The sequence below is a fragment of the Arvicola amphibius genome, chromosome 1 (genome assembly GCF_903992535.2).
Source record: "Arvicola amphibius chromosome 1, mArvAmp1.2, whole genome shotgun sequence".
Taxonomy (NCBI): domain Eukaryota; kingdom Metazoa; phylum Chordata; class Mammalia; order Rodentia; family Cricetidae; genus Arvicola; species Arvicola amphibius.
This window is the reverse complement of record NC_052047.1, coordinates 141751838-141775095: the sequence shown is the minus strand read 5'-3', so window position 1 is coordinate 141775095 and position 23258 is coordinate 141751838. Positions and strand designations below refer to the sequence as shown.

The 23258-nt window shown below is 50.9% G+C and overlaps 1 protein-coding gene across 1 annotated transcript in view; it reads left to right on the top strand.

Moving 5' to 3' along the window:
- The window catches only part of Cfap46 (cilia and flagella associated protein 46), an 87518-nt gene that overhangs the window by 5693 nt on the left and 58567 nt on the right, over positions 1 to 23258 (top strand). Inside the window, exons 9-20 of the mRNA XM_038312356.1 lie at positions 3586 to 3685; positions 10338 to 10436; positions 11010 to 11200; positions 14905 to 15133; positions 15384 to 15504; positions 17140 to 17263; positions 17884 to 18014; positions 18737 to 18861; positions 19939 to 20072; positions 21042 to 21254; positions 22181 to 22346; positions 22546 to 22695. Of these exons, the coding sequence (XP_038168284.1) occupies positions 3586 to 3685; positions 10338 to 10436; positions 11010 to 11200; positions 14905 to 15133; positions 15384 to 15504; positions 17140 to 17263; positions 17884 to 18014; positions 18737 to 18861; positions 19939 to 20072; positions 21042 to 21254; positions 22181 to 22346; positions 22546 to 22695 (1783 nt within the window). The remainder of the gene's footprint in view (positions 1 to 3585; positions 3686 to 10337; positions 10437 to 11009; positions 11201 to 14904; positions 15134 to 15383; positions 15505 to 17139; positions 17264 to 17883; positions 18015 to 18736; positions 18862 to 19938; positions 20073 to 21041; positions 21255 to 22180; positions 22347 to 22545; positions 22696 to 23258) is intronic.

Below are 23258 nucleotides of genomic sequence, written 5' to 3'. Positions count from 1 at the left end.
CGAACTGCACTTGGGGTGTGGACCTTCATGTCCTACCTCAGAAAATCAAACTTAACTTCTAAGCACAATCATTTTCAAATCACGGCCGTGCCTCAGAAACGTCTCAGTAGTTACACAGAAGAATGCATTGATTTGAGCCTTTTCCGGGAGCTCATCTTAATTCTGAGGTCTCTGGAATTTCTGGATCCTGGAGGAGTCGGGAGGAGCTCTGGGCTGGCTCCTGAAGGAAAAGAGGGTGGTGTGAATCAGAGTGGAAGCTCTGGAATATTCTCTCACAGAGGTGGCAGGAGTCTGTTTCTCGCCTCAGTGGCTGTCTGTCACACCCTTGTGAGCGCTGCATTTGTTTGAGATGATGAGATCATAATTGCCACCATGTGTTGGCTTTTGCTTTCAAAGTCTCTGATCACCAGAGGGGTTCAGCGTTCACCTATGCTTGGGGCTTTCGAACCTCCTCCTCTGGGAATTTATCTTCTGGATTCTCAATGATTTTCTCAGTAACTTCTGTTCACTTCTGATGGAAGAAACCTATTGGCCCCTTGACTACGATAATTGTTTAAGCCACAGGGCCTCTCCATATGAAGTCCACTGTTACCGGAGGCAGAGGACCAGCGGGCCTCACTGGTCATTTGGTCACTGACTTGGGCTGCGGTGTGTAGTTTTGTATACAAGAGGATGCACCTTTGGTGGGAATGGCATCAGCATCAGATGCAAATGTGATGTGGAAGCAGGCCCTCGTGGCCAAAAGTTCAGATGTGCCACCCCGAATAAAGGTGGGCTCTGGCTCCCAGGACAGGTGTCCTTTAAAGAGAAGGGAAATTTAGGTCCAGAGACACACATGGGAACAGAAGGTACCAACAAGTACCGGCCACAACCTGAAGAAACAAGGAGGGATCCTCTGCTGTGTCTCTAGATGCAATGCAGCGTGGGGGAACGCCTCCAACTGAGGCCTGGCCTGAGGACTGGGAGACTATAGTGCCTGTCGTTTACAATACTTGGCCTGTAGGGCTTTGCTGTGGGAGCCCAGAAAGCTGATCGAGAGCACGTGTTAGCTGTCTGTGGCTGTGTGACAAATGACCACAGCTGAAGCTCAAAACAGGGCACGTTTGTATCTATCTGGTTGTGCTGTAGGCAAGACTCCTGTTCGTTTACCAACAAGATGTTAGCTGCCTCCCTCGGGTCTCTCTGGCAGCTAAGCTGGGAGAGAGCTGCCCTGCTCACATGGCTGCTGGCACAATTAGTTAGTTCCTTCTGGCCCATAGGGTAGCTCCACGGCGGATGGCTTGCCTTTCCAGAACAGCCGGGGAAAGCACCAGCTGTCTATAGACAGGGCTATGTGTGGTCCGGAGCTGGAGTAGATTCTACTCGCCTACAGGGGCTGTGTAGTGCTTGACACATACTCCTGGGGGGGCATGCAAAGGGCCACACTTGGGGTCCCAAAGGCCTGAGTAAGAGCCAGAGGAGAGGGATTGAGTCCTTCTGTGTACCGGACTCCCCATGTCAGCTGCCAGACCCTCCAGTCAGGCTAATAGCCACTCTGAGAGGAGTGAGTGCTTCTAATTATTTGAACGTGTGGCCATGCTTGTTCCTGGTAGGAAGGCTGCATCTGTCATCAGATTCTCCAAATTTAACTGCAGTTGACTCCAGCAGTCAGGCAGGGTTTTCTCCCAGGGGTTTAGTGATGGTGAGGTCCCTTTATGAGAACATGCTCATTGCTCTCCGAGGCAAATTCCTAGAAATAGGGTCGCTGCACAGATATGCGCGCAGGGAGCTTGCTTTTTGGTGACTTCTCTGAGCCTGGAAGGTAGAAGTTCCACTGCTTGACTATGATGAGGCCAGACACTTATCCATGCATATATGAGTACTGGTTTCTTTGTTACCCCCCACCTTCCTTTCTTTTACCTGACTTTAAAAATACGGCTTATACCCCATTGTGCTGCTGATCGATAACGTTCTTGTACTGAGATCTGAGCCCTTCAGCTTTGTGATAGTTCCAAGTTATCCAGGTGACCAGTTAAGCTTTTTCAAGTTTTGATATACAGAAATGTTATACTTAATATAGAAATAGTGTGAGCTAGCATTCATTCCCACCAATCCTGGGCCAGATGCTGTCTTTGGTCTTTTACACATGCAAGTTCAGCTGCCTAGTGGAACCTGGGAGTGGATGTGTGGATTCTCAGAGAAACTCACCAGCCCTGGCTTCCTGGCTGATGTTTCCTCAACCAACCCACCTCTGAAAGCATTCCCTACAGTGAGCTACTGGGGAGCTAGTCTCTAAGGCTCCTCTTCTGTGTGAACCTCTAGCTGAAGTGCACAGGGACCCCCAGAACCCATGTGTCTAGAAGGACCCCAGCACTCTTTCCGACCCCCAGTTCTTTGTGCAGTCAGCACTCGCTACCATGCCTAGGGAGCAGCTGTGTAGTTCCCGACTTGTCCAGGATACATCATAAGCAGCCCGAGCTGCCTTTAGTGGCTGTAGGACCCTTCCCCACAACCCAGACAGCCTTGGGGCTTCCTGACACTACAGGGCCCTACCGCCATATCTTCATCTGGACTTCTGTGTCTGAAATTCTGACTAGCAAAAAAAAAGTAACATCTGTTTAAAGCCAAAATGGTCCAGGGACCAGCTCTTCACCCTTCCCTGAGTTCTTCCTTTTTGACCTAACTATCAAGCCCAGAACTCAGGTGAAGCAGAAAGGCAGAAGTGCTAGGGTCATGCTTTAGATATGCAGAGCCCGAGGGGAGAAGGGTGGGCACTAAAAAGCTGCTCCCACACGGAACAGCTCAAGACAACAGGAAGGGAGGGTGGTGCCACCACGTGAAGTCATTGGGACTCGGTCTGAATGTGTCTCTAACGTTACAAAGGCAACGAGATACTGAGTCTGTTCCCCCAGAATGGCTGCCAGTCTCTGGAGACACTTGATGGTCATGGATGGGGATGTTGCTGGAGTCCAGAGGGAGGAAAGCAGGGATGCAGTGGTGGGACCAAGGACGCTGAGATGCAGAAGACCCGAGGATGTTGAGGTCAGGAAGCTCTGGCCAGTCTCCTAAAGGACCTTAGCCTAGCATACATATCTCCCAATTTGTTCTTTTTCAAAATTGTTGGTCTAACACAAGTCCCTGCACGTTAATACACATTTAAGTATCACCCGCTGAGACTCAGATTAGTGATAGTAACTGTCTTGACAACATCCCATATGCCTGTCACAGGGAGGAAGGACCTGGGCTGTGTCTCTCCCCGACATGGCCTTTTTCCAAACTGCGCTCACCAGGCAGGCATCAACAGAGCCTCATTGGGAGTTCGCGATGACCCAATATTGCAGTGGCATTTGGGCTGCAGCCTAAAGCCCTGGGTGAGGACAGTGTGTCCACTGGGGACTGATGTAGCATTGTGGAGAGTTCTGGGCCCCACAACAGCTGTGGGGCAGGGGCAGCACAGCAGGTACAGCTGTAGCTTGGTATGTCTTACTTCGCTCTCAGCTCCTGCCTCCGCCACGGCACTGCCACGCTGGAGCAAGACTGCCACTGCCAAACATGTGTACTTCTGGCCTGTGCTGAACCAGGGCCTGTTTGTTTCTTTGTTTCCAGAATACTTCTACTTTTTGAACTGGCCCGCCTGTCTCTGACCTTGAAAAATGAGCCAATGGCCAACAACTGCTTCTCAGATCTGAAGAAAATTGAAACCAAAGTAAGTGACTTAAGATTAGCTCCGAGTGGTGGCCACAGTGGGTAGCTCAGAAGACTATGGCCCTAGGGCTTAAAGAAAGAAATGTGTTGGTGGGAAAGGCTCCCATTCTCAGCATGTGCCGCCTGCGGGAGTGTACTGGCTGTATCTGCTGGTCTGCACCCATGTCTTTCACCTTTGTCCATGGCTCTGGCCCGTGTTGCCACCACTGTTTAGGGAAGGGTGGTGTGATGCTCACAGGAGTAGTGATGTACCCCTTGATCCTCTGACCCCTAGACATTTAGATCATGATGAATCCATTTTTGCTTATTTCTTGAAGGACTACCATAAAAATTCTGCGCTTAAACCAGCAGTTAGGGACTCTCAGTGACATGGATTACCAAGGAACTGTCACTGTTAATTTTTTCTTATGCTTATGACAATATTGCCATCCAAGGGAAGTTTAGGACACACACAGTGGTGAAAGCAGGCTTTGGGATGGTGGCCCCTGTAACTTCTGAAACTGCCCGAGGCATTTCCAGAGCGGAGAGTGCTCTTCCTACGCATGCTGCCGCATTCAGGAATGAGGTTGGATGAAGGCGCGCTGGATAACCTGGTCCCTGTCTTGACCACTGCTTCCTGACATCTCCATTGAGGACCTGCTCTCTGCTCGGTCCTGGTTGCCTGTAAGGGTGATCTTTGGATATTTGTCAACTAAATAAAACCATGGGGCTAGAGCAGACAGTCAGGAGCAGTTCACATTGCCAAAGGGAAAACGGGGGTGCAGATGGGGTGGCAATACAGGATTGCTTTAAATGGAAATAAGATGCCATCTGTCCTTTGATCATCGGGTGATCCTTGGATAGGATTGCCCAATGGGGTGAGGAGTTGAGGCTGGGGACACATGGAGTGTGGAAGGAGCATGTAATAGGTTTATTTTGCAGCACTTAACCAAAGTCTTTTGTGGTCCATTTTCCTCTTCTTGGTGTCTATGACACCAGCACCCGAACCCAGCATTGCCCCTTCTTCACCAAACACTGGCTCCTTCTCTCTCTGAATCCTGGGTTTTGTCTATAAGGAGGCAGTGCTAACAGGGCACATCTCAAAATGGCATCTACTCTTGGTAAGGGAAGAGGTGTGGGGACAGCCCCAGCTTGCCAGCTAGGCCTGCAAGGGAGACTTTCACAAGCCCAAAGAGCTTTCAGCTCCACCCACAGAGCACTGCCCCGTGCAGACCTCTCTCACCTCCTCTGCCACAGATACTGCCATCCACAGGCCTCTCTACCACCTGCTGGAGCCGGCCCCAGCTAACATCCAAGGAGGCCGCTGGGCTTCCCAGCTCTGCCTTCCCTAACTGAAGCTGTGGTCTGTGTGCTAGTGCACCCTGGCTCTGGGTATCTTTAACCTTCTCCTCACTGTTCTGTCTGAGGCCTCCACCTCAAAATGTCCAAGTGTGTCATTCTTATTCATGTATACTTGAGAGACAGAGAAATTCAGACTTTAGTTAAGGGTTCTATAGGCAACTGTAAAATAGTATGTAGGTGTCAGTAAGTTTTCCAACCTTTTCCATCCTGTTTGCTGTTTGCTCTTTGCTTACTTCCTGTGGAGAAACATCTCCATTCTTTACTTGTGAGACTGGATGTCTCAGTTTGGCCAAGAATATCTGTCATTTGTTATGTTCCTTGGTGTGAGTTTAGGAAAGACGGGTCATCCTTTGCCAATGGAGTCTCCTGGGTCTTCCTGAGAAGTACGCTGCATTGTGTGGTCACTGTCCCCCTTCCCTGCTGGGATGCAGCCTTCCAGAGATGGGGACACACCTGCTTTTTACTCCCCACTACACCCCCACCTCCTGGTATAGAAGCTGGTGCCTAAGAGCTCCTCAGGAAATGTCTCCATCTTGCTGAAGATGGCCAGATTTCAGGCCTGCAGGAAACTACAGCTGAGAGTCAAAAAACCAGGCCACTTTCGGGCTCAGTACAGAGACACGCCCTAGGAGGAAGAAGCCCTGAGCCCGAACATCTGGCACTTTGACAAAAATGAAAGCAAGAACACAATTCTGTGTGACTGTCCAGAAATAAGTGAGCCTTTTGCCACGTGAAGCGGTGCAGGGAGACGGTGACGGAGTCTACCTTGTGACCCAAGCAGCAGAAATGCAGGAACATTGTCTTCAAGTTTGGAGTAGCTAAAAACCAAGCAACACAGAAGAAACTGCAAGCTTCAAGACCCTAGACAGCAGATAATGAGGGAAAGTTCTGTGCCATTTAACCACCTGTCAGGAACCTCAGGAGAAGCTTAAGGCGTGAACCTGCTGGAGGTGGGGTGCAGTGGGGAGAGAGCAGCTACACTCACAGGAGCAGGGGCGTCAAGCACACAGGAAAGCTGCCCTGACCCCTTAACTGAATGCTGAGGAGCACGTTCAGCAGCAGCATTCATGTTGGGGAAGCAGTTAAGCTACAGAAGACGACAGCAGAGCTCTCTGCACACAGCCTGGGTACAGGTCCTTCCTCTTCAGCCAGAGACAAAACTCTGGATTCTCAGGTTGGGTGCTCAGAAGTGTGGTGAAGGGCCATCCCCTCTCTGCTGCGCTCTGGTTGTGCATAACAAAGCTTAAGGTCAGGAATAAAGAACTGAGCTATGATGAGATGAATTTAGGTGTAAACTCACAATGGCTGTGACTAATTGCCATTAGATCAAGATCAAGCCAGACAAAAGTCCCCATGGTGGAGGAGTTTGCTATGTCCCACCCGAGCTGGGGAATCATCTGTGGTTGATATCTGTTGGCAGGAGAATAAATGTTCTTCAAGGATGCAATCCCCAAGGAGGTAACTCAAACTCCAATAGATCAATAGATTATCCTGGACCCATGCTCGTTCTAGAGAACTAAGTAGACTCAGTGAGAGAGAGAGAGAGAGAGAGAGAGAGAGAGAGAGAGAGAGAGAGAGAGACACGTTGGGAGGGAAAGTACTGAGAGGGATATGGGAAGAGCTGGAGTGAGGCAAAGGGAGGCAGATCAAAACATGTGAATTGTGAAGTTCCCAAACAGTAAAGAAATCTGCATTATCCAATAAGGAAGAATTGAAAGTCTGTGGGACCTGATAAAAATTACCAGACATGCAAAGAGAGGGGAAAAAATGACCCATGAAAAAATGAGAGAGAAAAGCAATCAAAATCAACCAGTACATGATATAAATAGCAGTATCAGTTGACACAAGTGCTATTAACTCTATTATAATTTGTCCCAGATGTTTAAAAAGGTGCTGAGAATCTCTGAGGAGAGAAGAAGGGGGGGGAAAGGGGGGGAAGGGAGGGGAAAGGAGGGGAAGGGAGGGGAGTGGAGGGGAAGGGAGGGAAGTGGAGGGGGAAGGGGAAGGGAGGGGAGAGGAGGGGAAGGGAGGGGAGAGGAGGGGGAAGGGGAAGGGAGGGGAAAGGAGGGGAAGGGAGGGGAAAGGAGGGGAAGGGAGGGGAGAGGAGGGGGAAGGGGGAGGGGAAGGGAGGGGAAAGGAGGGGAAGGGAGGGGAGAGGAGGGGGAAGGGGAAGGGAGGGGAAAGGAGGGGAAGGGAGGGGAGAGGAGGGGAAGGGAGGGGAGAGGAGGGGGAAGGGGAAGGGAGGGGAGAGAAGAGAGGAGAGGAGAGGAGAAGAGAAGAGAAGAGAAGAGAAGAGAAGAGAAGAGAAGAGAAGAGAAGAGAAGAGAAGAGAAGAGAGAGAAGAGAGAGGAGAAAGATACTGGAAGACATAATGATACAAATGCTACAGTTGGCAACCTTGAAGAAGGAGATTTAAGGCATGTTAGATACCTAGAAAGTGCAATTAGGGATGGCATCCGCCTGCTTGCTGGAGACAGTAAAAGCAAAAGACAAGGATGGTCATTAAGATCCTAATGTCTAGTCAACCTTAATTCTACATCTCGAGAACATATCTTTTAAAACAAAAGGTTTTCCTTGGCCTCCTCCACTTCCCATGAGCACAGAGTAAACTCTGGGGGAGGAAAAAGTGGTGCTGACAGTGATCTGCACAGGACAGTGGTAGCAGCAAAGATAACCAGGATGTACTGTGGGGGCACTGGGAAGCAGAATGTGAGGTGAGACTCCACAGCAGAATGGTTGGAAACACACCAGGATGTGTGTGCTGGCATGAAGTTACTAACGTGAAGTTACCTTGGTGAGAAGACTGCAGGAGGTACAGTCTGATAACAAATGACAACTGGCATATGTCCCATGAAAGCAGCATCAAAGTAGAAAGTAGTAGTAGTAGTAGTAGTAGTAGTAGTAGTAGCAGTAGTAGTAGTATATAGCTAGTGAACTCTCAAAGGAGACAGAGGAAATGAGGATGTAGTTCAGCTGGTAGTGTGCTTACCTATTAGATATGAGCCCAAGATTCCATCCCTAATACCGAGGAAAAGGAAAAGTGAAAAGGGAGAGGAGGAGGAGAGAATGAGAAAAGGAAAAGAGTAGATCATCTAAAGTAAAACTGAAGAAACAGAATAGAATAAAGAAAATATGGAACAGACAGAAATGAATGGTAAAATGATATAGTATATCTGATCTATTATTCTATAATCACAATAAATGTAAATGGCCTAGTTACCACAATTAAAAGGCAAATGCTGTCCAAATGAGAAAAGGCCAGGTTCTAAATCCATACAGACTGTGAGAAACCCACATTCAGTGTGAATTCTAGTTGAAGCATGCAGTAGTGCTCACACTGACAAATGTCAACTGCTGACACTAGGGAAGAAGCTGGAGCGGCTGCTTTTCTGTTATTTGGTGTCTGATTTTAAAACTGCTAGTTAAAGAGAGGTCATTTCCCAAGGTGAATGGACTTAGCAAGTAGGGAAAGAAAGCCAGTTGTCAGGTACACCACTTTAAAATAAAAGAAGTGAATTGTTAAAATTGTGAGGGCAGAGAAAGTCCAAAAGTAAAGCCGGACATTTCAAGGGGCCACTCCGAGTGATAGATAGGGTGGGAGATGTAAAGACTGGAGCTGGAGAGAAGGATCTCACAGACCCCTACCCCAGCATTACATTTGTTCTTAGCCGCCCTCCAAAACTTGATGGTTAAGACCCTATTGCTGAAGATACCACAAGCTTTAGACATAGAATATAGAGAAGTCAAGCCGGTATGTGGAAGCTTCATCCCTATTCAGTACTCTGGCTTTCAGAGTACTGATTCTAAACACACTACCAAGGGAGTAAAGTTGCCATTAGTTTGCCTGGTTGTGAATCATGTGAACTACAGTAACATCAAACCAAACAAGATGTGCCCATGGTACAATAGTGGCACGAACGTTATGGGGAAAACCAACTACTTTCTGACTGCCATCTCCACTCCACATGGCAGAACTCATGTCTGGCACTGCTAGCATGGCCCAGAATCCAAGGTTATCCAAAGCGAGGCAGGTTTCAGGCTCTAGAGAGAACCTGGTGTTGTTGTTCTACTGAATGGGCATCACAATAGACTGACTCCTGAAGACCTGTCATACTCATAGGTCAGCGCATCACTCAGTCTCGTGAGAGAAGTTCTGTATGGTAGAAAATGAACCCAGAGTCCCACAAATGATCAACATGCAGAAAACAAAAAATTGCAGAGTGCTCAGCCCTAAATGTATTGTACTCCACCTCCTGAAGCTCAGAATTGCTGCAGAAGTGAGGGTGGAAAGAGTCTAAGAGCCAGACACAATGAAACAGTCTCCTGGGCTGTTGCACATGTGACAACAGACACATGACCCGTAGAAGATCAAGCCAACACAAATCCAAGCATGCGGTGAGGAGGTCAGAAAGTTCCACACCTAGCTGAGAAACTATTGGCGATCAATGGCTGCTCAGAGAAGGAGGGGCCGTTTTCTTCAGGGATGCCACCACCAAGAGGTTACCCATGCTCTGGTAGATGGCTCTATACCAACGCACATGCTGATGCAATAAGTGGGCTCTGTAGCTTTTTTAAAAAAAGTCAACACATGGAATTTGGAGGAAGTAGAGGTGGTGCTGATGGAAGAAGAGCTAGAGGGGAATGTGTGGGAGTGAGTTTGGTTCAAACACATAGTATGCACTTATGATGTTCTCAATAAAAAAAAGTGAAAGAATTTAAACCAGAGGCTAAGGAGATGATTGGTGTGTAAAGGTGCCTGCCACCAAGCCTGAGCACCTGAGTTTGATCCTTAAAATCCACACTGCGAAAGGAGAGAGCTAACTCTTGCGTGTCGCCCTCTGATTTCCATACTCACGCAATACATTTACATGATCACTTTTTGAAAAAATTTAGGCCAGGAGTAGTGGTTTACTTCCGTTGTCCCGGCACTCAGGAAGTTGGGGTAGGACTGGCGTGAGTTCAAAGCCTTCCTGAGCTATATAGAGTGAGTTCCAGGAGTCTTGGCTATCATGTGAGACCCTGCATTTTAGAAAAGAGAAAATGAAAAACTAAAGACAAATTCAAGGCCCTCTAAAATCAGTGAGGCTTTTCATCCCTCCTGTTAAAAGGTTTCAGAAGTTTCTCTCCCTTTGTGTCTTTTGAAACACATTATGTTTTTGTCCCCGTGACTTTGCACTGCTCTCTGATTGTCCATTTTCTGGCTTCTGTTTCTTCTGGGAATTTAAGGCATTAGAAGGCTCTTTAGGGTTGATGAATGTGCTTGATTGCTGCCATTTGTGTCTTTGTGCTCGAAGTTCCATCTGCATCCACAGGATCCTGCCAAGCTGCTCGAAACCGAAGGCCTGGAGTGTGAACTGGAAGCTTTGAGACTGGAGAGTAAAATTAAAATGTACCTTCGAGGAGCCGTTGAGGTAAAGCTCCAGTCTGAGTTCCCCTGGAGCCAGGATCCCTGGGGTCAGGCTAGCACTGGTGCAGCTTGACAGTGAGGTGCCTGGATGTGGGGAGCTGGGGACCATGGGGGATACGACTGAGAATAGGATCGGTCTGGGGTTTGAGGAAGGCTCAGAGAATGGTGAGTGTGTTCCACGGGTTCTGAAATCCCAGCCTGGAGCACTTCTTCTGAAGAGGACCCATAACACAAACCAGAGGTGATTCTTCTCGGGTGGTGAATGAAAGAGGCAGCCCTAGTGAGGAGACGCCGATAAGAAACAATGGGCTCTGACTCCACTTGTGCAAGAAACACAATGAAACACAGCTGTGTCTAAGCCCTTCGAATGCTTCATAAAGTGCCCACTTCAGAATAGGAAGGATCACTGTGGCATTCTCAGGGGGATGGGGGGCCCTGGTCTGATGACCCGCTAATCTGCCACCTACCCTGACTGCCATCCCCAGCATTGGCTTTTCCAGATGGTGACCATAACTATAACTAGTTTCCCACCCTCGTCTCCCAGCCCTCAGCCAGCCACTCAATATGCCCCCTACAGGAGCAGCTGAATATCATCAAGAGACTGGACAACACGCTGCAGCGGGCCATCCGTCTGGGTGACCCCAAGCTCATCCACGTGCTATGTACCGCACAGTGGAACACCTGCCTGCCCCTGCTGCAGCGCAACCTGAGGTGCCACCTCCGGAAGCCACTGACCACCATCGCTGAGATCCTGGAAAAGGTTGATAGGTGGGCGCCATTTCTCCTGTGTTCTCCCTAGGGTCGGCCTCTCAGTAGGGGAGAACTGGGAGAGTCCAGAGTGTGAGCACCCTGTTCTTAGCATCACTTGTGGGACACACAAGTACAGGAGCCCGGCTTCCTCCTCTTGTGCAGCTAGCTGATGCCTTTCAGTCACCCAGACAACCCAAATCAAGAATTCTCCTCGTGTCTACCCATCAGTGGATGGCAATGGTGACTATCTGGAGGGAGACTTGGAGATGCATCCTCAGTAGCCATTGTGGACATGTTGTGGACGGCCTACCATCATAATCCGAAGACTCCTTCTAAGTGCACCACCCTTAGCTCACACCATACTGTAGGGCCCCTGCCATTTCATGTCGTCACAAACACTTAGCTTGAGTCACCCCTTGGCTTCCGCTGTGCTGAGAACGTGCACTGGTATTCAACAGTAGCTGCTTTTTATTTCCCCGGGTGGGCAACCGTCTTTCCTGTGCTGTTGACATTTGCCTGTCTGTTTTGGTGACCTGCCTACTCAGACCTTACGTCCCTGTCAGTTAACATCAAGACCATGCTGACTTGATGTGCTGATTTGTAAGGTGCCCTTCTAAAATCGCTTTCCAGAGGAGTCGATACACTTGTTTGTCATGTTTGCCATCACCATGAGGGAAGTCATCCAGGTCCAGGGTGTGCTTGTCTGATTGTCAATATCCTGAGAAGGTCTTCAGTCTGAGACAGTCCCTGAGTCTGGACTGAAATGAGTGAACCCGTTCCCAGAGCACTGTGTCGCCATGCTTGGGTGGTCATGTGGCTCATGTTCTGCATCCTGGTTTGGGTCAGTTGTAAAGATCTCGGGGACGGGGGCACCGCACATCCTAGCGGGGTGTGATGCCACTGCCTTCCCTCTGCTCTGATAGATGTGCTCTCCATTAAGGCTATTTGCATGCCTAGCCTGGCATTCTGTGTTGTTTGATGCAGACTGCAACGTGCCTGCTTCCTGTGCCCCCTGTTGCACAGCTTGTCTGCCAGAGCTTGCCTTGAGGTGAGCAGCCTGGACCCTCACCAGAAGGCTTTCTTCATCCTGCCACTGCTCTGTCCCCAAGGGCTAGCTGAAAAGTTGAGAATTCCCTCTCCCTTCTTTTGGCCACCTTGCTTTTATGTGTCTCTTAGGAGATTGGGGGGCTCCTCCAAGGTCATAACTGGGCTCCCTTTACCTGTATGAAGCACTCAGTTTCCATGATCCCTCTCTCAACCCATAGAGATGCCAGCCTTATGCCACCATGGTGCCACCCCACAGCTAATCTGTGCCCATTGCTGGTCATCTTTTAATTCTAGAAAAATCATGGCATTTTATATTCACCTCATCTTTGCTGCTTCCTGGAACATCTCCTTCTTCCAAAGAGCAGAGCTCTCCATCCGGGGGGCACCCATCCTGGAGCACAGGGTATGACTGATGGACACCCTCAGCCCTGCTGATCTGAACGGATACCGCCCCATCTCAGATTCAGAGACTGTTGCATGTTACTGGATGCAGGGCTGGCAGACACCCTGGTCTTTAAACATCTTGCAGGGGTTTTCCTTCCCGTCTCCGTGATCTCTGATGGACAGTCCAGGGCAGCGTGGCTCTCTCTGCACTGTTTCCCTTCCTATTTTAAAGCCTTTCTCTTTCATTTTTCAGCATGTTGGTTATAATATTCCTGGGAGCCTTTAAAATTTTTTAATATAATTCCAGTATGCTAAATGACACTTTTATAAGATTTTGGGAGTTAGGAGCTATTGTTTCTTTGGATACATTCCTCTTTCTGAGATGCTAGCTATACACATGCAGAATGTGCGGTGTTCCTCTTGGCTCCTGGACACTGCTTGGTGTTTTAACCTTTTTGATCTCCATTCCTCTGATCAGGCCATTTTTGTTCCCAGGCTCGTGATCTTACTGGCTGCCCATTCTGCCATCATACTAGTCTAGAATGGCCCTTCTTTCACTCACTATGGCTTTTGGGTCTGATAACTACTTTTTACCACTGTTTTGCTTGTGTGTGTGTGTGTGTGTGTGTGTGTGTGTGTAGGTTCATGATCTGTATATTGTGATATCTACTTTAAAAGATTTATCTGCAAAACCCAACAGCTGGTCCATCTGTGTCCTGACGCAGTCTTCTGTCTCCTGGCACGACTAATGACTAATGATTCTATGTTAAGCATTGCAGATGGTATCCTATGGAGTCTTTGCATTTTTGTTTGTTTAAAACGGAGTCCTACGTAGCTAGTAGACAATGAAACCCTGACTAGCTTTGAGTTGACCTCCAGTTTGCAATGATCCTCCTGCCTCTGCTTCCCAAGTACTATGAAAGCACCACCATGATGTTGCCATTTTAAAAGAAGTGTTGTTTCAGTTTTGGTGGGCAGTTTAATGTTGGCTGGTGCTCTTAAAGTCACATTGGCTAGTAGTCCACCTTGCTCTAGCGTATCTCTAGGCAACCAGGTGTTTCCCATGCCCATCCCAGAGAGAATTTGCTTGCAACACAGGCTCTGTTCAGGCTGAGCTTTGTGTCTTGCTGGGGGCAGGGGGACAGAGATCCCTGCCATTCAGCAAACCCATGCCCTGCCTACTGTCTGCTCAGAGGACACTGAGCCCAGCTGCTCTGCCTCTCAGGAGCCCATGGCTACCTCCTTCCTGTGTTTCCTTCCAAGGGACCTTGATTTCATGCTTTCCAGTATCGGTGCCTAGAAACAGCTGCCCTCTTGGTAGGTCATTTTTCAGATGCTGTGGGTGACCAGGTGACTCTGTCTTCTGGAAGCAGAGGCAACTGTAGCCTTAGGCCAGCTCTCGGGCTTGTTTTCAGGTTGAGAACTCTGGTTTTACATCTGCTGGTTGTGATTTTCATTTCTGGCCCTCTGGGGGCTTCTCTTTATGACTCCTGCTGTCTGCTCCTGGCAAGTTTCACATGGGCCCCTCTTGCCCCATCCAAAGTAGGCACCATGGCACACCAGATCCCTGCTCCTTTGGGGAGCAGAGTTCCAACACCTGTTACCACATGCTCTCTCCACCTCTCTGCACAGGCTCCTAGTGTTTCTCCTACCCCTGAGGTCATGGGATGTCATTATCATTATTCTTTCTCCACTTTAGTAGAAAAATCGATAGGCACATGCTCTAGTAGTCCATAGGTGGTTAGCGCTGTGTCCTGTGGCGGTGGTTAAGGTGACCCCCTCCATCACGACTGTCCAAAGCTTTTACTCGGGTGTAGGGGCTTCTCCAACCCTGGCTGAGTTCCACCCAGAATGTGGCTAAGCCTCCTTGGCAAACGTCCCGTGTATCCATCAGAGTAAAGACAATGGACCGTAGCATCAACGCCAAGTATATTCCAGGAGACAGCGGTCTGTCACAGTAGACAGCAGGGTGGCAGTGACATCTGGGTGGCCATGGGAAGGCTGAGCCTGCCCTTGTGCTCTTGTCACTGTGGGAAACACTACACTAACCTTTTCTCTGCTTCTTCTCAGCCTGGGCCCAAGGCTTAGCGAGCACAACTCCAGTGGCCTATACCAACCACTGCAGATTTTCTCTCCCTGTGTGAGGTTTCTAGAAAAAACAGGAAGGAGGCTGGAAAGCAGGGCTCTGGGGCAGCCATATCAGTCCATGCCTCTTGCTGGGGACCGGACAAAAGGCCCCCAGGCACCGCAGCAGCCTGCTATAGCCTCCTCACCTGTGCTTCTATCTCTAGTCTCATGACCCTGATGCGCTGCCAAGTCCACATGGAGCTGGCATACATCGATCAGGACGAGGACCGGCTGGAGCCCGCCATTGAGCACTTGCAGAAGGCCATGCGTCTGGACAGCCTGGGCCTCTACAAGGACAAGATGAAGCTCGCTTACAACCGGCTGCAGTTGTGTACCATGCTGTACCAGTCCCCTGACCGTCCTGAGGACAAAGCCACCATGGCCATTGAGCAGGTGCAGACCCAAACCATTGTGAGGCCAGCCTGCAAAGGAAGAGACTAAGGGGAAGCCTGGGGGCAGAGAGAGCGGTGGGGGCCATGCACACCCAGCATGAGACCCAGGCTTAGCTACGCAAGGTCTGTCTGGCATCCTGAAGGCCTGTGGGAGTTCTGTTGCCTGAGGGTGGAACCATAAGTTGCCTTAAGAGTCTCAGCTATCCCGGGAGAGGGGCCACCTCACATCGTGCCCATCATCCTGTCTGTAGGCAAAGAAAGCCACCATGAAAGACAGTGCCCGGAAGAAGCGTGCACTCCTGGTGAACGCAGGCCTGGCCCTCGCCCCTGACACCTTCCAGATTGTGCTGGACAGCGAGAATGAGGCCAAAGGTTAAGTGCTGCCCTTGACCTCACTGCCCTTGACCTTGTGACACACTACATTGGTCTCTGGAAGCACTAGAGAAGGATTGTGTCTACACGCGGCTACTAGTAGCAGAGTACCACCACCAGAAATTAACTTCTCTGTTCTAGATGCTGGACACCAGTGATGGCCATGCAATGGACTGGTCTCTTTTGGTGCCATCTCCCCTGGCTTGTAGACAGTTGTCTTTGCCTTACGTCCTCACTGTCTGTCCTATACACCTACCTCAATGTCCTCTTTGCCCAAGGACTCAGTCATAGAGTGAACAGAGCCTCCTGGTGGTTTCCTCAGCCTTATCATTTATTTATTCAGACCCCATCTCTTAAAAATGAGGCTGTGTTTTGGAGTCCCAAGGGCAGGGCTTGAAAGCAGCCTGTCTGGGTAAACAATTCAGCCCACAGTGCCATTTGAGGAACAAAGGCAGCAGCTCTGGGGTGCTCTTTGTGTCAAAGCTGAGTATATTTCACTGACCTGCTTACCTGAGCCTTATACTATACCCTAATGGCAGCTGCTGAGCCCAGGTCTCAGGGTCAAACCAGCAACTCTGGCTAGATGGGTAGTGCCACTGTCGCTGGAGCCGCAGACAGGTCTTGGTTGGTGGGGGCACTCTCCTGGATCTCCCTCCAGCACAGCTCTGACAGAAAGCGTTATAGAGACAGGAGCCTTGGAGAAGACAGTCTGAAGTTGAGTTGGCTGTAGCCCATGTTGTGGGTCCAAGACAAGGGGCCAGAAAGGGAGGGCGGAGTCATGGCCATGTGCTGGGATCAATGAAGTCTCTAGAAATATAGCCCTGCTGGCCCAGGGGCTGTCTGTCTTACTCCACCGTATCCTTTGGCCTTTTCATGGCTCTGCTTTTGTTTTGCCCCTCACGAGTCTGAGGAGCTGTAGGTCTGTTGACATTACATGGGTGGGCCTACCCTACTTGGTTGGTTTGTTTCATTAGATGAACATAAACGGCTGGCCAAGGGTCTGCATTTTCACCAGAGGACATAGTGCCAATCTGGCATCTGAGAGCTTATCAAGGCAAGGGGTGGTTTCAGGGGGGGTACCCCAGCAAGTGAACACTTATGTTATATATGGAAGCACCAAGGAGGCAGGAGGTCACCTGAGAGGAGACACACTCCCCCAAAGCCCCAGTTTCCACCCTGGTGTCTCCTGTGCCTGGCTCTGCTCTGGACAGCTGGTTCTCACTGGGAAGCTGAGCTCTGGGTGGGCGCTCATCTTAGATCTGGAAAAGGGGTAGTGATTCAGAACCTCTACATCAAGCAGACATGACTGCTGACTTTGCGAGTGAATAGTGGGTGCTGCCTGAGAGGCCAAGGTGTGTGGGGCAGGTCAGAGGCCTGATGTTTCTGAGCGAACATGGGCTGTTTTGGAGGGCTGGAGGCTCTACACACTCCATAGTAGCTCAGTGTCCTTGCTGGTCCAAAAGCACTAAAGATGCTTTTAGTGATGGTGATGGGGCCTCTTCATACCCCTAGAATGAGCTCAGCTGTCCAAACCTCTTTTGATTCCTGACTTTGATCCCATTTGTCTGTGTCAGCACTGCTATCCCACGCCCAACCCTGGCCCACCTCCTCAGCTTAAATGTTTCCTGCTTTCAGTTTCCACAGGGAAAAACAGGGGTCGCTTCACCTACCTCTGTGCGAAAGCACGGCACCACATCCTAAGTGTGGACAAAGCTGCTGGGCACCTGAGGCGTCTGGGGAATGAGAACGACAAAGAGAGGTAAGCCAAGGAGGAGGGACAAGGGCACAGAGCAACGCCATCAAGGTAGGTCTGTCAGCTGAGGCCTTCATCCAGGCACTGAGTCCGTGGCTACCTGGGACCCTGTGAGAGGTGACAAGTCACGTAAGCTCCACGAGAAGCCTCTGTGCTGAGGACATGGCTTTTTCCTGTGGGACAACTGAGCCACTTACTAGGGCATGCTGGCCAAGGCCACCACAAGAGTCCCCAACCTAGGGATACCCATCCACACCGCACGCAGGTAAACAACTATGTGGGGACATTTCTCGTTAAATGACCACAAGTGTCACTGGCACTGGGGAAAGGCCAGCAAGAGAGCTGCATATGACCTTGGGGACAGTCCTAGCTCTGACCTCCGGGCCTTGACCCTATGAATTGTTCCAGCTCTGACTCCTGAGTTATGACCCCTCCATGACCCCACTGTCCAGGACGGTCTTCCCATGCATACCCTCAGCCGACTGCACTTCTGTGTCTCATTCAGTACTTGGCACCTGCATGCCGTAGGGTAGCTTCCCCGCCTTCCCCCCCCCCCCGAACGGTCCCTCCAGGTGTTCCTAACTTCACCTGTGCTTCCTTTCCACCACCTGGATCCTGATGAGCAGAATTGTGATTTGGGCCGAGCTGGCTAAAGTTGCCTGGAAGCAAGACGTGTGCGACGTGTGTCGCACAGCAGCCCGCTTCTGCCTTCTGTATGACAACGTCAAGTCAAGGAAGTCCACAAAGCTAAAACGAGGTGTGCATCCCAACCATGCGTCCCCTCGGCACGTGGGCAGGCTGAGCTTCAGGGTGTCGCGAACCTCTGGTGGCTGTGGCAGCCACAGCCCCTCTGAACCAATAGAGCCCACCATGGGACAGCCAGCAAAGGGTGCAACACAGAGCCAATGGCCACTTCCTGGAAGGGTGCTGGCCATGGGTTTGGATTTAGAAGGGCCTTTTCACAGATAGCTACATCTCTAGCTACATATTGGGTCGGGCCTCTATGTCTGCAGATTCTGCATCCACAAGGTCAGCCACGAACGTCTGAGAATATCGGCAACAAAAACAAGCATACACAGCCTGCTTCCGGGCGGTTAGCCCCTGAACACTATTGCCCTTTAACAGTGAACTACACGATGCATAAATGGCAGTCAGTGTCACAGTCAACTACAGATGGTTTATAGTTCAAAGGGGGACTGTGTAGATCCTTAGTGTACTTGGCATCGTTTTATAGAAGGGAATATGCCTCAGTACCCTTGGGGGCGGGTCCCAGCAATACTGAGCACACAGCTGGACTTAAAACCAACCAATAGTAACAATGAAGGCTACTGGGTTATAGCAACCCATGCTGCCCTTCTTGAAGGGCTTGTCCCAGAAAGAGCTAGGCAGAGACTCGGGGAAGCAGGTTGGTGGGGGAGGAACTGCTGTGGTTTGGCTTGCTCAAAAAGGACCTCTCTTTGCCTGCTGCTGTTTTCTCAGGGAAGAAGAAAAAAGGCGCCGAGCCCTCCCAGCATGACTGGGGGCAGTCTGAGGTGGTCCTGCACCGGCATATGTCCCCTGACCTGCTGAGGAAGATAGCAGAGGTGGCCTTCCTCAGTGCTGAGGTGCGTCATGAAGGTCTTGGCCAACAGAGCCGCCAGTGTGGACGTGGCCATTAACACAAAAGAGAGACTTGTCATAGGACTCCCCTTGGCACACACATCCCTAAACAAAACTGTACATTAGAGAGAGGGAGAATTGATTCATTTCTTAGAAGAGTGCACGAGAAATGTGTGAACTGAGATGCATTGTGATGTGTGTTGGTGTAACTTTTCTTCATGGGAAATAATTTCTGAATTCTTTGGGTGTGAAGTGATATTTGGGGAATGAACTTGGAGTTGATTTAGGAAGTCCCTGAAGGAGGTGTGATCTCCGCTAATATGACTCTGTGGGCTCAGCCGAGACTTGGGCTGGATCTTGGTTCCCCAAAACCTATAGGCCTGCTCCTTTATAGATGGGGTACAGAGACCCAGGGCTGGACCCGCCCAAAGCTAACCATGTATATTGTGACTTAGCTGTATCTGAAGTCCTTGATGTGAGCTCTCAGTCCCCACACCCGTGCCACCGTCAGAGGCAGCCGTGGCCATCTGCTTAACCCTCACCATGGTACAGCATTTCCGTCAAGGCAGAGGCTGAGGGCGCTCACCTGTTTATTCCATCAGAGTCTAGTGACACAGGGTGACCAAAGACAAGCCAGATGGCAGTGCCGAGAGCAGACATGCAGAGACCTGTGGCTGAGACCGGCTAACTGGCCTGCCAACTAGGGGTCGGCCTGGCCCGTGTCCTCCCACCCCATCTGCCTGCCAGGTGGGCTTTGCAGAAGCCTTTGGTGCTGCAGAGCAAGACAGGAGGCTTCGGGGAGATGAGCAGTCAGCCGGCTGCCGTGGAAAACACGAGGACTGTTGTGCCCGCCTGCCCGCCAAAGTGTGATGGTGGTTGTGGGCTGTGCTCCTGAAGGAAGCCCCCCTCCCCTGGGGATGCACAAACTGGCAGGCTGGGGAGGCAGGTGGGGTATGCAGGCCCCTCGTGCACTCTTTACTTGTGTTTGGCTTTTTCAGAAGCAGAATTCGCTGTGTGCTCCCCCCCAGTACCGTAGTTTGCCTAGCTGTGACTTCTGTGACCGACTGTGTACTTCCTCCCAGGCCACAGTCCACTTGCTGCGCTTGGAAGGTGTGGAGCTGAATGACCAGGCCGTCCCCCCTGAGGACTTAAGCCAACACCCAGCTGGCTATGTGCCTGAACCACCAGATAGCAATCCCGAGTGGATCACATACAGGTGGGTGAGAGTCCCAGCCACCCTGTAGACCAGCAGTTCTCAACCTGCAGGTCGCAATACCTTTTGGGTCACATATCAGATATCCTGCATATCAGAGATTTACATGATATTTCACCACAGTAGCAATGAAATAATTTTATGGCTGGAGGTCCCCACAACATGAGAAACTATACTAAAGGGTCCCAGCATTAGGAGGGTTGAGAGCCACTGCTCTGGACCAAGGGTTGAAGAACCACTTCATTTGCCCAGACCCAGTTGTGGATGAAGCAGGATACACAAGTTAGAGCCTAGGCTGTTTGTAAGCCGTGGCTAAGAGTGGCTTGGACAAATCAAACAATTGTAAAACCAAATAGAAGAAGCATGCTGCAGAGACTTTAGCAACTCACTAAAATTCTAGCTTGGCTCCTGATGGAAAGAATTTTCCCAGCCTGGGCTGGTGGACGAGAGTTGCTTTTACCATGAGCACTCTGCAGAGTGGCTACATGCCCTGCTCTAAGTACCACCCAGCAGGCTGTGTGTGCTGGAGGCAGGCACAGCTATAGAGTGTCTTGGAGCCAAGGGGGTCAAGGCAGCCAAAGAGGTGAGAGAAGGCAACCTGGGAAAGGCCTTAGACCAGCACCCCTCCTCAAATCAGGGAACTCTTAGCAGGGCCTGTAAGACTCATAGCATGGGTGAGAGGTAGCCTGCCAGTATATGGGTTTAGGTAAGGAAGGACAGACTGGCATGTCCAGAGGATATGGCAAGGGCTAGCTAGGACCAGGTGTAAGCAGGGACATTTGGGGGCAGTTGCATGTGGGGAGCCAGTCTCTCTAGAGCCTAGATCCCTGGCCTATACAGACAGTCTGAAACACCCTCCAGACCAAGGTGGGGCTGACGCAGAGAGCCCAGGCTCACTTCCTCAGTGGTGTGTGGGATGGGGAAGGTAGAGGCTGGATATTGAGCTGACCGCGGCATGGTGTACTGTTGCAGAACATGGATAGAAAGCCTGTCGCAGTATGCCATGAACAACTGGCTGCGTGCTGCAGAGATCGGGCAGGAGCTAGGGGAAGCCTGGATCGTGCAGAACGCCGTGGTCTATGTTTTGAACCACAATCGTCACCTCATCGTGGCTGGGAGGCAGAAGGAGCTGGTGGATTCCCTGTGTTACCTCCTGAACACCCTCAAGACCACTGGCTACAATGGGTGGGTATTAGCCACCACATCTGTTTTTGTTTGGGAGTCATAGCTTTGGGGTCAGGCATGGCCATTGTGGGGGCAATGGGTTGAGAGACTGCTAGGCACGGGTAAGGTCTTTGCATGGAGGATGCGCTCAGCCTGCACTGGGAGGACATGGTCACCATGACCCAGGGTATTCACAGCGGCTTCACTGCCTGCCCCCTGCTGGCTGTGCTCCAACACTGCCCTCTGAAGGCTCTGCCCCAAGCCTTTGCAAAGCTGAGGGCCCAGGTACTCTATGAAGTAGCTCAGCGGTCATCACACCTTGGGCTGGGAATGGGGAGAGGGTGAGATCTCATGACTGTATGTTTCTTTTCCAGACGAATGAGAACTTAGATTAATGTTTCCCCAGAATAAATTAGAAACCTGAATGCATCATGTTAGGTTGGGTTTGAGGCCAGCCTGGTCTACAAAGTGGGTTCCAGGGCAGCCAGGGCAGCATAGTGAGAATCTGTCAAGAAGAAAAAAAAGAAGAAGAAAGGAGGGAGGGAGGAAGGAAGGGAGGGAGGGAGGAAGGGAGGGAGGGAGGGAGGGAGGAAGGGAGGGAGGGAGGAAAGAAGGAAGGGAGGGAGAGAGGGAGAGAGGAAGGGAGGAAGGGAAGGAGGGAGGAAGGGAGGGAGGGAGGGAGGGAGGGAGGGAGGGAGGGAGGAAGGGAGGGAGAAAGGGAGAGAGGAAGGGAGGAAGGGAGGGAGGGAGGAAGGGAGGGAGGGAGGGAGGGAGAGAGAGAGACAAACCAGCACTCAGCAGCACTCACCCACGGTCTGTGTTAAAACCACCACTTTCCTCTCCTCTTGACTGGGAGGCAGAAGGAGTGGGCATGGTGCTGTGTGGTTCTGCTTGTGGCTGAGCCTTGTCCTGCCCTGGCGTCACAGCTCTCACGTTACACCCTCCAGGGATTCAGTCATGGTGGTCTGGCTGTGTGACGCCCTTGCTCGAGGCCTGATCATGAGCTGGATTCCCACCCAGACAGCTGAAAAGTCGAGAAAGAATGTGCGCCCTAACTTGGTTCATATTCCAACGGAGTTTTCTGCCTCATCTGAGATCAGAGAAGCATTGGAGGTACTCCATCCTGCAGCCCAGGAATGGGCCATGGAGTGAGCCCTGGGGTGGGCCCTGGGGAGGGCCCTGGGGAGGGCCCTGGGGAGGGCCAAAGGTGAACTTGATGTCTGGGTAGAGAGAGCCATGGGGACAGCCAGAGGGAGGATGGCTTAAGGACCCCTCTTAGATTTGCCTCGTGATGAAGATATGCTTGTTTTAGGTCTGTGAGTTCGCCTTGCACCTCACTAATGGGAATGTGCCAGATGACATCGTCCCCACCAGTGTGCGGCAGCATCTCATCTCGACCTGGGTGAAGGCCAAGCAGCTACTGCAGCAGCAGATTGGGCAGCGACTGGGCACTGATGAGCAGGTGGGTGCCGAGGACACCTGGGGGCTTAGGACGCACAGACTGTCTTTCCCTGGCCTTCTCGTTATGGTCTTCAGTGTGGCCACAGTTGCTGGAAAGGGGGTGTTTCCGCCTAGTAAGGTCTGAGGTTGTTCTCTGCTGTCACCAAAATTGCTGCTCTTGAGAGCCAAGGCAAAAAGTCTCTACCAGGTCTGAGTGCTGGGCCTCAGGGGCGCTGCCCGCTCTCACTGCCACTCAGTGACAGAGTCATGGCTTTGATATGGCCCCAGCCCACCCCCCAACACTAAACCTGCGTGAGCGGGGTCTCGGAAGGAGCTGGGAAGAGTATGAACTCACAAACCCTAGCCATGACTGAGACACAGCAGCAAGTGCACCACGGGGAGGAGTGGTCAGGAGGGAGTAGGGGAGGGCTCAGGAGGGACATTTATCCTGGGCCAGACAGAAGTGGTTCATGGGATATTCCCAGACCAGCAACCTCCTTACCAGGGCTCAGCAGCCTTCTCCCTCTGGAAAGTCCTCCTTAGCGGTCAGACAACACTGTCTTCAAGGCTCAGGAATGTGCAGAT